We start from the raw sequence: 13,738 nt of genomic DNA on the forward strand, positions 1-13,738 counted from the left end.
TTTATAAGACAGGAGACGAGATGGGGGCGGGGGAATGGGACAGCGAAGTAGCTATTTTTGTGTAAAACTGACCTTGAGAGAGATACAAGGAATTTGGAATCAGAGATTTTTCTCATCCCTTTCATCTAACCATGTTTTAAGTGTACTGCCAGTTTCAAGGGAAGGTAAGTGCTATAGCTGTACCTACACTGTTGTCCAGAGGGAGGGAACCTTGAGGTAGAAACCTAGAGACAGGAGTTTTAAAGCAGTGACTTACAAATGGCTCTACTGGAAGGAAACTTTGAGATGGCTTTGGGTTTACAACTGACTAAGGCTTATGTTATTACAAGAAGTTGAATGCCATCATAGTGATTGGGGATACGACTTTTGCTAGAATGTTGTGCTCATGTGTCAACTTGGGGAAAAGAGAGTGGAAAATGCTTAAGAAACCTGCAAATTCTAGAGTAATTAAATATTCTTCTTTTTTTTATAAATAACATTGACATTCCCAGGTTTGGAGCAAGTCGTGGAGGTCCTCTCCCTCCAAAGAAATTTGGTAATCCGGGGGAACGTTTACGTAAGAAAAAGTGGGATTTAAATGAACTGCCCAAATTTGAGAAGAATTTTTACGTGGAACATCCGGAAGTGGCCAGGCTTACTCCGGTAAGTTTTCAGATTCTGTCCGTTCATTTTGCCTACAACAGAAAATCTCACAAGTGGAAAACCTTGTCCTAGGAAGTCTGGGACAGTGTGTGATCAAACTGTCTCTTCATTAAGCATGTTTGGTCTGTGTGTACTTTGCAGGATACAGGTCCTAGTTACGTTCAGTATTTAATGCTGGCAAAGATGATGCTTCTGCTCTTAGCTGTTTTTATACAAGATATTTTACATTTGATCATTTGTAATTCATCATAGTGCTTGTCTGGTCGAGCTATTTGTCAGCGTAGATAAGATAAGACTTAGAGGACTTGAGAGTTGCAGTACTGGGGAGGCCCTGGAAGAACCTTACAATAATGAACTAAGAGTGGCAGAAATGTAAGAGAAACATTTGAAAAAATGTTAAAAATCTTTAATCGTAAGAATTCAGGCTGAAAGAGGCCATGAGAGATCTCTAGTCTAATCCTCTGCTTTGAGCAGAACTAACTGCAAGACTAGAGCAGGTTGCTTAGTACATTGTCCTTTTGAGTTTGAATATCCCTAGGGACAGGGAATGGGGAGCATTTGTATCCTCTCTGGGTGGCTGTCCCAGGGCTTAATGTTTCTCAAGGTATTTTTGCCCCCCCCCCCCCCCAACATCATCTCTTTCAACTACCCTATGGGTGGCTAAAGTAGCAGTTAAATTCCCCTTCTCTTTCCCAAGCTAAACAAATCCAGTGCTTCCAGTCTTTCTTCGTACCATCTGTACTGCAGCTTCTAGCTTTCCCCCCATAATTGGACATGCTCTGTTAAAACAGTGCCCTGCTTACACTGGGGCTCAAAACTAGATGCAGTACTTTGTATTTACTCTGTAGATAATCTCCCCTTTCTACCCAACTTGAGTCTAGAATCTTTTTTTCCCCTCTTCAGTATCTTTTTATATTTAGAAATTAAGATATTTCATTCTTAACACAGGGAAATGAACAAACAAAATGTTCTTCTTCAATTACATAGACTTATGAATCTTGATGTGAAATATTCATGAGATACTTATATGGCATAAAGAACTTGAAGGAGGCATTGGCTTTTTAAAAAGACAACAACTTGAACTACTAAATCACAGTTAGTGTTAGCTGCTGTAGCTGTCTTTGCCTTAGCCAACTAAAAGGATTTTCACATTTTTTCCAGAAGTTCTCTTTTTCTGCCTTTTCATTCAAGCTCAGGAGATTGTCACAAATAGCAAACTTAGTGCTTTGTATAAAGTGCGTGTTTGGTATTGATGTGTATCTTTCTGTTGATTTTTAATGAGCATTAGAATAAGATAATGAAATGTGGAAGCATGTTGCAAAGTGCAGTTGGATGAGCAAGATAACCTAGACAGAAATGAAACACTTTTTCTAATCCTAAAATTATGCCTATGTAGATACACATTTCAGAAATATTTCAAGAAGTTCTATTATTTTAAAAAATTGTGAGGTCTTAGGGTATCATTATGACATTGCCTGGGCTTCTTTCATGTGTAAAAAGGGTGCTGGTGTTCCAAAAAGATTCCAAGCAACATTTCTGACTTACAAGTTGTCCAGCAACAGCTCTGTATTTAACCACCCCTGGAATGTGTTAATTGAAGGAGGGTGACTGCCCTGCCTTCTGCTTGTTTGTAGTATATTAAGGACCTATTTATTTTGTTCAGTTCTTAGCACTGCCACGTAAAACATGTTTCTTATCTGATCCTCTGTTTCTGATCACTTTTGAGGCTGTTGATCATTTCTGGCCTCTGGAAGAAGAGTAAAATTCTTAAAAAATACTGTATTAATACACTTTTCATTAAAAAGGGCTGGTTGGAAGAAGAGACAAATTAGTCCTTCTAGACTATATAGATAGCTCATACCTCTGAATATTGTGGAAGCTATGTGATAGCTCAATTTCAAGATAAAATCCTTAGGAAAGGGGTCCTTCTTAGATCTCTGTCTCAGTTCAGTTCTCTAAAGAAGGTGTTATCTAGAGGTGTGAAGTGAGTTAATAGTTAGAAACTATTAACTTTAAGTTAATTAAGTTCGTGCTGGCATTTGATGTTTGTCTTCGCATTTTTTTTTTTTTTCACATAAATAGTATGAAGTTGAAGAATTGCGAAGAAAGAAAGAGATAACAATTCGAGGAATGGAGGGCTGCCCCAAACCTGTGTTTGCCTTCCACCAGTGTAGCTTTCCGCGTAAGTATTTTGCCATTCTTTAAGAGAACGAGGATTACTCAAAACCAATAATTGTTTAGGCCTGTTCTGTTTTCTGAAAGGTCTTCTGAAGCCTCAGTTATCTTTTAAGAAATTTTTTATTTTCTTAAATTCTTAGAGTATGTAATGGATGCCTTGATGGACCAGAACTTCACAGAACCCACTCCAATTCAGTGCCAAGGCTTTCCACTAGCCCTCAGCGGTCGTGATATGGTGGGCATTGCGCAGACTGGCTCTGGGAAGACACTAGCAGTATGTATTCTTCCCTTTTATTTGGTTAGTTTTCCTAGTCACTTTGCAAAAATTACCTAGTTGTTAGTAGTTTTTTTGACTTGTCAGTACTACAGGCATAAAGGGACATGATTACATGTTCTTAAATCTTGCTTTATTGCATCATGGGTGAGACTTAAGTCTCGTCTCAACTAGCCCATCTTATTCACAGGCATGTATTTTGTGTGTCTTGTCTTTTTGGATGCTTAGTCGCTTCTCTTTGTTCTATACTTACGTTGTGGTTTTAAAAGCAGCATGTGTTCTTTAGCCTGTTTGTTTTATTAATTGTGCAAGTTAAAGTAAAGAATGGTTGAGTCTTCACTTTATCTCCAGTGCTTAAGAAGGAATTTTATTGTTTATGAAAAGCATTGGTTAGAGCCAAGATTGCTTGATTCTATTAACTTAGACTCCAAATTTAAATGAGCCTTCCTTTCAGAGGTGCTGAGCAACTATATTTTGTGCTCATGTCAAAGCAGGTATGGTCAGTCAGCAGCTCTGAAAATCTCATGTTCTGTTGGATAACAAGTATTTGGTTTTGCAGAATCACAGTTTTTATATAGACAAGGTTTCTTGCTGTCTCTCACATCAGGTGTTGGCTTCTTGAAGGGATGTTATGCTAAATGGACTCTTGCCATGGTGCAGTTGTTGTGGCAGGTGATCATTGGCGCTGAATATCAAAGTCCTGTGTCTTGACTTAAAGTTCTTCTGTTTTAGTACTTGTTGCCTGCGATTGTGCACATCAACCACCAGCCATATTTGGAGAGAGGGGATGGCCCAATTGTAAGTGCTTTTTGATTCTCTTACTTATTGTGTGTATCGCGTGCTTCAATTGGTATATCAGAATAGTAAGTAGAGAAATGTTTGCTATCACAATGCGAACATCCCACTCAGTTGAAATTCTGTGCAGATGCTGACATAGTCTAAATACATTTAAATGTTTTAGCTAATAAAGAGCAGATGGTCCAACTTAGCTTATGGTATCTGTGCGGAGCCCTTAAGTTAGGGATGTGTGTGCAGCTTGGCTATCCTGAATCGATTCCTTTTGCAGTGTCTGGTTCTAGCACCTACTAGAGAGTTGGCCCAGCAAGTGCAGCAGGTAGCTGATGATTATGGCAAATGTTCAAGACTGAAGAGTACCTGCATATATGGAGGAGCACCCAAAGGTCCCCAAATCAGAGATCTAGAAAGAGGTAATTTTAAAACACGTGTTTGCAGTTTCTGGAGGAGGTGGTGTTACAAAATCTTTGTAAAAATACAACAATCTTCTTAAAACCTGTTTGGAGGAGGGGGTGTGTGGATCAATGGCTATCTCTTTCTCCAGTTACAATGGTAGTACATGCAGTATTTCTGTTCTTTGTTATGTAGCACCTTACTTGGATATTAGATTTCCTTTCCATTTTCTCTTTGAGCTTTCCACTTGCAAATATCATCAGGACATACCAAGGGGGAAAGGAAACTTACCAGAAAGAGAACAGGTGATTTTGAGGAAACGCAGCAGCAGCAAGCTTAAGGAATGCTTTTTCTAAAGCCAGATTGCAAGTTTTCTGCGCAAGCTTGTTCAAATAGTCGAACTTAACTTCTGAATGTATATAAACTTCTTTAGACAGTGGGTTTTGGGTCTTTTTATTGTTCTTAAGCACTAAGCTCTATTTCTGTCCATGTACCCCATAATGTTTGGTAACTGCCTTTCTGTACATAGCAAGGGGCTGGAGTTTGGCATGATGAGGAACCATGGTTCTACAGCAACCAGTGTAACACAGTAGTGCTCTAGTGACCTTCATATCAAGGGCTAGTTACATATAATTTCAAATGCAGGAATGTGCTGATGGCTTTCATGTTCACTGGATTAAAAAAAAGGTAATAGAATTACATGAAAAGATGTAAGAAGTATTATCAAGGTAAGCTTATATATACAGATCCACTCAAGAAATCAGAAGATTTTACTTACTACTGCAGTTTGAATAGTCATTATTGAAAATTGCAGCAGTAGGATAAAGGCATGCATGGTAGAAGACTGTGGGATAGCTCTGTTCATGAAAATGGTAGTACATTTCAATTAAATGGAGATGTCAAAGGTTATGTGAAGAGCGTTTGAGAGGATCAGCTTGATGGGTTTTCGCACAGCTTTCTGGAGTGTGCTGAAACAGGTATTCTGCTTATGAAGAAAATGCTTTGGTTAAGGGATGTGGGCAGGTTCAGTGCTTCCAGTTCGTTCAGGTGTTACTCTCTTCTGGATGATTGCTTAGTATTTTCTGCAGCAAAGATTGTTAAATAGCTAGAGCCCAGAAAACTTTTTTTTCCCCAGTTGTGATCTTTTGGGTATTTAGTGAATTTACATTGGAGGAGTACATCATTGACAACAGAGATTGCAGTTTATTTAGTCTCCCTGGCAGACCAGTGGCTCCATTAGAAATCTAATTCTTGCATGAGCTTTATAGAAACTAGAAGTATGTCTAGCTTTGTCAGCTCTGAGGAGTCCAAGTAAACACAAAAAGATCTGGGTTGCCACAAAATACTCTGCATCTATAAGTGCAGTATCAAGAAAGCTTTTGGGGTTTTACTGTCTGCCCCACCCCCCCCTGCCCCTTCCCTAAACTTACGTTCTGTGGACATGTCAGTGACACTGAAGGACCCGCCTGTAAGATTTGGGAATTGGTGGAAACTAGTCCCTCCTTTTAAGGAGTGCATAAATTGCTATATCTGATATTAGTTAATGAATATTTGGATTCTGTTTTTATGCTAACGGATAAAGGCAGAATGGTTGTCTCTCACTATTGGTATAGAATTACTCAGTATTAAAGCCCATGCTTTGGCTTTATATATAAAACAACAACAACAAAAAAAGTGGATGTGGAAGTAATTTGTCCTGTGTAGCAAGAGGAGCGCTTAATGTTTGCTTAACATGTGGAATTTAGCTGGAGTTTGCTCTTGTTTTTCTAGAGAGCTCTCTAGACTGCATAATTCTGGGTGAAGGTGGGTCAAGCTTGAATAAAAGCTTATTTTACTTCTGATTTTTGGCTCTTCACTGGTGTCTTCTGACAGTCAGCTTTTAGCTTCTACAGTGCATTTATTATTCTAATGGCACTGTAACAGTAATTTCAGAATGGAAAAAAATATTAAAAGAAACTAGGGCTTCTACTGAAATGACTCAATCTTGGGTACAAATGAGGGTGGTGCGCTTTTTTTCTTATAAAACAGTTTTGCTCTTGAAGGTGATTCATTCTGACTAAAAATACCAGTTGACATTCAAATGAAGAGCCTCACTCTCTTTCCTCACTCTGTTTTGAAGGTGTGGAGATCTGCATTGCTACACCAGGTCGCTTGATTGACTTTCTTGAGGCAGGAAAGACCAACCTTCGTCGGTGTACGTACCTGGTGCTGGATGAAGCAGACAGGATGTTGGATATGGGATTTGAACCCCAAATTCGTAAAATTGTTGACCAGATAAGGGTGTGTAAACCTTGTAAAAATGCAGTCTTCCTTGGTTTCCCATTCAAAGCCCAGTAGCTTAAATCCATTTTCCCTTCTTTGTAGCCTGACAGACAGACTCTGATGTGGAGTGCCACCTGGCCAAAAGAAGTGCGCCAGCTTGCTGAGGACTTTCTACAGGACTATGTTCAGATCAATGTGGGAAACTTGGAGCTGAGTGCCAACCACAATATCCTGCAGATAGTGGATGTATGCATGGAAAGTGAGAAAGACCATAAGTAAGCTGATTTTCCTACTGTTTCACTCTTTTTGGTTGTACTTAAAAATCTACATTGCTTTGTAGGCCAAATATGAATTCCAAATAGTGAAGTTGCTTGTAGTATTATTTAACCTTTGAGTGTTACAAAATAAGTAAGTCCTGTAATTAACTAACCTATTGTATGTATTCTAACCATACTGTTGTACAGCAGACCTAAATTCTGTGTGACACTGACTTAATGTAGATACACGTTGTATATGTTCTCAGTGTAAGTTGAGAGAGTGCTCCTCTATTCTTTTATATGTGGATATACATCTTCACTCATGTCTATTTTAGACTGATACAACTGATGGAAGAAATTATGGCAGAGAAGGAAAACAAGACTATCATCTTTGTAGAGACAAAGAGGCGATGTGATGATCTCACTCGAAGGATGCGCAGAGATGGGTGATTAGCTTCCCCCCTCCCTCCCCTTGTTTCTAGTGGAAAACAGAAATTGTAATCAAAACCAGTAAGGTTTAAATGTTGATGATGCTATTGTTGGGAACAACTTGTCCCTTCTTTTCTTGGCTGAATTCAGTCTTAGTTTCCCAGAAGGTTCCAGCCCATCAAAGCATTAGTGCAAGAGGGTATATTTGTAAGCTGGGCAGCTTTTAGTGTATTGGAATACTGATACGCTGATCAGGACTGTATCAATATAGCAAATGTGATTTGGTTTAGATGGTTGTTCACATAGGTGGTGCGTTTAACATGCAATAAACAAGCCAGTATGCATGGTAGGTGGATACAGGCCAGAGGAGGACAGGGAATAAAATACTTATCAAGTCTTTTATTTTTTGCCTTTTTACCAAAATGCCAGTAAAACTTCCTGTTGCCTTAAATGTATGTGCTTTCTGTCCATACTAATGTGCATCTCTGTTTGGCAGTTGGCCAGCTATGTGTATCCATGGAGACAAGAGTCAGCCAGAACGAGATTGGGTGCTTAATGGTGAGTCCATCATTGAGGGGAGAATAACTCAGGCCACTGCTCATAACTTACTTAGACATGCTTTTCTCCGGTGTGTTTGTTTTTGTGGGTTTTTTTTTTTGTCTCTATACCCAATAGATAAATTTCAAAAAAACTTGCTTTGGCTTTGTACTGTTAAGCTCAGTACTTGTATTGGTGCTTTTTTTTTTTTTTTTTGACAAAAACACAACGGGAAAATTGCTTAACCCAGAGAGAGCTGGATTTTGAAAAATACTTGACACATTATATCCTGACTTGCTGAGGTTTCTGAAATTGATATATCTTACCTAGATTTTAAGAAATGAGCATTTAGTGTAAATCAAGCTCAAGTAACTTTATCCTTTTGAAAAATCTTACTTCATAGCATGCTTTGTTTTACAGAGTTTCGTTCTGGAAAGGCTCCTATCCTCATTGCTACCGACGTTGCATCTCGTGGGCTAGGTTTGTACACATAGACCACTCTTGCCTACTGCTGCATATTTTTCTTCTTTGGACTGAAATATGTTTTCTTTTTTTAAAAAAAAAAAAATTCAAAGCGTGATTTTCCCCCACATGTGAAATACGTTTTTTAACATTAATCTTTTTTTTTTCTTTCATATTCAAAGTCTCTTCCTGCTCCTAATGAACAGGCTTTGGTCTGCAGCAAGGCCTAGGCATGACCAATCGATCGCCAAGAGGGAGAAGAGACGTCCAATTATGCAACCCAACCCTTCCACCACACTCACTTCTTCCCCAAATCCAGCTTTTGTTGCTGGATAGGGATGGATTGCTCTCAGTTCAGAGCGTGTCAGATAAAGATCAAGTAGGAAGTTGTGGGAGAGCTTTTCAACAGCAAATAGCTTATATTCTCCCTGTATGTCACACCACAGATTTGAACATACCCACTCCAGTGTACACGCATGTTTACCCCACAGATGTATTCACATCTGAGAAAGCACTGCTCCAGATCTTTGGTCTTGACATGTAACCTTCCCTCCTCTGTGTTCCTTCTAGGCAGGACCACTGAGATTATATATGGCCTTTAACATTGTGTTACCCCAATGTGTAATTGAATCAAAATTGCACAGCTCTATTCTGGTGGTATGAAAATGATCTGTCTGGATGCATCAGTTGTGCCCCCTTTTTTAGTAAGCATATTTGTGTTGTGAAACACTGTGCTAAGCGCAGTCCTTATACATCTGCCCACTCTAGAAGAGGAGGGTGACTTCTGAAGTGCTCAGAGTTTAATAATGGATGTTGAGTGTTGCCCCCTCCCTGAGTTTGGTAGAAGATAAACTACTTGGGGATTGATGTCTCGTTGTAGTAAATTTTAGGCAAAATATTGCAAGTCATTGCAAATAACAGCTAGAGATACTTCTGAGCTTAAAGATCTCAGTTATCTGAGCTCTCTTTTTCATATGCTGAAAGGGTGGCTGTGCTGTGCATCATATGGTCACTTTAATACAGGCAGACCATTACTAGACTTGGCAGCCTTTGTTCACATAACCTTCACCCCTCCTTCCACTCCCCCCTCAAAAAATGTCCAACACTTCCTCAGAGAGGTGATTATATGGACTTCAGTCTCTGCCCTCTAGGGTCATGTCTGGACCTGTGCAGTTAGAACTTGGGCCTGTTGGGAGAAGGGACTGAGGCCTGAAACCAGTTTGTATGAAAGAGAGCTGCTTTCTCTAGCAGCATTTTTTAAACAGGCTTGCTATGTGCTGGTAGCTTCTTTGTGCATCTTGCCTAGACATTTAAAACAGCCTCACCCCCCTCAAAAAAACACCCCCCGCAAAAATACTCAATTGGATAACACTTCAGAAAACAGTCTCCCCACTTCCCATCCTCCACTTCACCTGAGCTAAGGGGGAAAGGTACCAGAGTCTGTTTCTTGTTACTGAACAACATCTCTGCTTGTTTTGGGGCCCTGAGTTTGCTGCTTCTTAAAATAAGTCACTTAACTGGCAAACTTCTGGACGACTTCCTCCAAGATCCTGGAAGGTGAAGGCTTCTACCTAAATAACATAAAACAGGGGCGCGCGCGCCTTTTGGCTGAGTCACCAGGGCTTTCCCTCTTCCTAATGGAACATTGGTTTCAAAAAAGCTTCTTCCAGGTAAGTTCTGAGTCCCATAATGACTTCTTTGTGATAATTCCCTGGAGTGAGGTCCTCTCTCTGCACTGACTTTTTTTTTGGTTTATTTTTTTACTTTTTTTTTTCTTGTTCAGTCTATTAAACTAAAAACATTGAATTTGTTTTGTTTCGTTTTCTTTAACAGAAGTTTTGATATCAGCTGCAGATCATTCTCAGTGCAGGGGTGGGGGCACATCTACATTGATGGTCTAAACAGCTCTCTAGACTAGCATGTTTGCTAGTTTATGTCTCTCCTGATTAATAATCAGAGACTGTCTGTGCCATAGGGTATTCTGATGGTCTGACAAAGGGAATGTTTCCCAGGTAGCTGTCAAAAATGATTTACAGTCTCAATTCTTGATCCTGCTACATTATCTTCTAAAAGCGCAGGAAGATTGCAAGTGTGCACAAACACTTTGGAGCATGCTAGACTGGAGAAGCCGAGTCTTGTGCTTGCTCTGGTCTTTCTTCAGCGAGCTGCGTGCTCTACCAGGACCACTTTCTAGTCTGGAAAACACCCTTGCATTTTCCTCTTCCTGCCTTCCCATTCTTCCTGCTCCTCCCCAGTCAAGTCAGTTCCAGCTACATTGGTAGCTACAATTCCCTGTGCTTTCTGCTGGGAAAGCATGTCCTGCTAACCTCTGTGGTAATTCAAGTCGCTTGCTACTGATGGATGTGCAAAACGGGACTGACTGAGGATCATGTAGCCTGCAGCTTGTCAGACTAGTTACACCTGGCTGTGAAGATGCAATCTGTCATATGTACTCCCCTCTCTTTACTTCACTTTCCCCTTTTTAAAAAAACTGTTGCATCAAGGACCCTAGCTGGAGACTCGCGCAGCCCCCTGTGAAACCTGCCTTCTCACTCCCTTTTTTTGGTGTGATTCAGGACTTTGGAGTCAGCAAAGACTGAGGAGCCCCCCCTTTGCTGTAATAAGAAACAGACATAAAGTCCCCCTCTTGTCACTACAACCCTCTTGTTTTTATTTTTACTACAACCCCTTTGAAATTGATGCAGTCTGGGCAATAGATGCAGTCTGACCCTTTGGATGTAATTTTTGTATCTTCATTTTTTTGACAATTGCCCCCAAGAACCCCAAATAGGGGACAAAAAGCGTTGGAGGACCTGAAACTTTTACCTGAACCCAGGTTCTCCGGCGCCTCACAACCAAATGGGGCTACAGAGAAGCGTCTAAGCCAGTTCACAGAGCGAGCGTGTGTGGGGACTTCTCGCTGCCATGGACCCTTGATGCATGCTCCCCGCGCTCCAGTGGTCCCGTGTCAGAGGGCGGAGTTTTCGAAAGGAGGCCGCCAAAAATAAAAGGCAAAGAGACGGGATCGGCTGCAGCGGTTTCCCACAGGAGGAGGGAGTGTGCATCGGTCTGGTAACAAACAGAGAATGTTTCTCTCTTTAAAACAACAACAACAAACAACAAAAAAAGGAAAGGAAATCACAAAAATCTGTGTTTTATCTTGGATATTTTCAGAATATTCCTCTTAAAATGCAGATTTTTAATTTTTTTTTAATGAGCTGTTAGGATACTTATGTAATACCATGCTTTTTAAAGTACTGTATATTGTAGCAAATAGGTGGTTTTGGTACTTGAGGTGCTTTCACTGAAGTGTTGCACTAACATTTACTTTGTTTCTGTTCCATAAGTTTATGAAGTCTGACTCTCCAAAAGGCATGCAGTTCTGATCTCCTAAATTTTAATACTATTTTGTATACAAAGCAAATCTGATCACTTTGTTTCCTGCTTCCGTTTGACACTGGAAGTAGGGAATTGCTAATGGCATTCAGCATTGTCCAAATTATGAAAGCCTGCCAGAACTGGACAGAACAGCATGGTGAAACGTTAGTGCAAATGCATTCTGGTGATAACTATAAAGCCGAGTTAAGATATTCTAGGTCTGGATAATTTTTAATGAGTTTTCTGAATAATACTAATGTAATTGGAGTGTCTTAAGCTTTAGGCTAGGGAAAGTAGTTCACTGTATTTTATCAGGACTGTAAAAGTAAATATTTTTAAGATTGCCTTTTATTTCATGTTACCAAGTGGAAGGTAAGTGATCTCATTACTGTTATTATTTGTTAGACTTCTCCCAACAGAGTAAAAGCTTTACCGTGGCAGTTCTGCCCTTCCTCCACCCCAGTTTGCTCTGTCTGATGGTGGCTTTTTCACTTTATGGATTTTAGGTGGTTTTGGGGGGTTTTTTTTTGTTTGTGTGTTTTGGGGGTTTTTTTTGTTTGTTTTAAAGTATGAAATTCAATTAGCTCATTCACGGACATCAGTGTCTTTGACACATAAAGACAGAGAAGTGCATTCTGGGGAGGATGAATTTGAATGCAGGGCAAAACTGCTTTAAAATTACTGCTGTTTTTCAGGACACTGATCTTTGTTCCTGATGATCTTAAACTGGAGTCTTCTACTCTTTTGGGATGAGTCTGTCTTGTATTTATTCCATGCAATTACTAACTTTGTTTTTTTTTTTCTTATTACTGTCACCTGCATTCGTGCTCCCCACCTTTCGTTGGCACGTCCTCTCTTCTTCTCCCCTTTCCTCAACCCCACCCCTTCACTGTGCTTCGCACCTGGGCACTTCACAAGATGTGGAAGATGTTAAATTTGTGATAAACTACGACTATCCGAACAGCTCTGAAGATTATGTGCACCGTATTGGCCGTACAGCACGTAGTACCAACAAAGGTACTGCCTACACCTTCTTCACACCAGGAAACCTGAAACAAGCCAGGGAGCTTATCAAAGTGTTGGAAGAAGCTAATCAAGCCATCAATCCAAAACTGATGCAGCTTGTGGACCACAGAGGAGGAGGAGGTGGTGGTGGAGGTAAAGGCACATGGGAAAAGGGATACACAGGGAATAGGTTCCCCATTTTGAGGGAGGGAAGATTAAAAGAGGGTAGGGAAGTAGTAAATGCAAGTCTAAGATAACAAACAGTAGATTAGTAATAAAGCTGTTTTGTGTCTGAGATCCTAGACATTATGTAGATGCAGTAGTTCTGTCCAGAAAAGAGGTAGTCCACTGTTTTACCTTAGCTGTAGAATTTTTTTTTTCCTGATAAGGTCCTCACAGAGCTAATTCACTTGCATTAATTCCTTGCAGCTTGTACCTAAGCACAGGCAACAGGATGCCTGTGCATGCGCATGCAAAATTGAAATCAGTAAAGGGATGCACTGACTTTACCTTCAGGGACTGTCCTTTTCAATCTGTAAAGGACTCCTTCCACCCCCCCACCCCTTTTTTCCCTCCTGTTCCTTGAAGGAATAATAAGTTTTCTTGTATTTCCAAGTTTTAGTCCTGAATTTCTTCTGCTGCTTTGTCTCCAAGCACATGCATTAAGAACCCTTTTTGAACTTATTTACACCTTGAGCAAAATTAAGAGTTGTATGCATAGCTGTGCAGGGAAGTTTTAGTCAAAAGAGCTTGCTCCTTGTGGGCAAAACTGTGGACATAGAAGGGGGAGAAAGGGTGGCATAATTGTACCAGAGTTCATTGTTTAAGACTTGTTCACGGTACTAAATCTTAATATATCCATCGCCAGGAGGTCGTTCTCGTTACCGAACGAGCAGTTCAGTAAACAACCCTAACCTGATGTACCAGGAGGAGTGTGACAGGAGGCTCCGGGGAGTGAAAGAGGGCCGGAGAGACTCAGGTGGCTTCAGAGACCGTGAGCGTGGTGACAGTTATGCCAACGGAGCCAACAAGACCTATGGCAGTGCCTACGGGAGCCCAAATTCTGCTTTTGGGGCAGCACAGAGCCAGTATGGTTACACTCAAGGGAGCTATGGAGCAGCTGCCT

General features: G+C 40.4%; 1 protein-coding gene across 1 annotated transcript in view; it reads left to right on the forward strand.

Moving 5' to 3' along the window:
* Positions 1-491: 491 nt before the first annotated feature.
* The window catches only part of DDX17 (DEAD (Asp-Glu-Ala-Asp) box helicase 17), a gene marked incomplete at its 5' end in the record, with an annotated part of 13,488 nt that continues 241 nt past the window's right edge, over positions 492-13,738 (forward strand). The window contains 12 exons of the mRNA XM_010290045.1: positions 492-642; positions 2,725-2,824; positions 2,961-3,094; positions 3,827-3,892; positions 4,161-4,302; positions 6,402-6,562; positions 6,647-6,819; positions 7,137-7,247; positions 7,727-7,788; positions 8,188-8,247; positions 12,526-12,765; positions 13,481-13,736. Coding sequence (XP_010288347.1) covers positions 492-642; positions 2,725-2,824; positions 2,961-3,094; positions 3,827-3,892; positions 4,161-4,302; positions 6,402-6,562; positions 6,647-6,819; positions 7,137-7,247; positions 7,727-7,788; positions 8,188-8,247; positions 12,526-12,765; positions 13,481-13,736 — 1,656 coding nt within the window. The remainder of the gene's footprint in view (positions 643-2,724; positions 2,825-2,960; positions 3,095-3,826; positions 3,893-4,160; positions 4,303-6,401; positions 6,563-6,646; positions 6,820-7,136; positions 7,248-7,726; positions 7,789-8,187; positions 8,248-12,525; positions 12,766-13,480; positions 13,737-13,738) is intronic.

Source organism: Phaethon lepturus, unplaced genomic scaffold (assembly GCF_000687285.1).
Source record: "Phaethon lepturus isolate BGI_N335 unplaced genomic scaffold, ASM68728v1 scaffold25326, whole genome shotgun sequence".
Classification (NCBI taxonomy): domain Eukaryota; kingdom Metazoa; phylum Chordata; class Aves; order Phaethontiformes; family Phaethontidae; genus Phaethon; species Phaethon lepturus.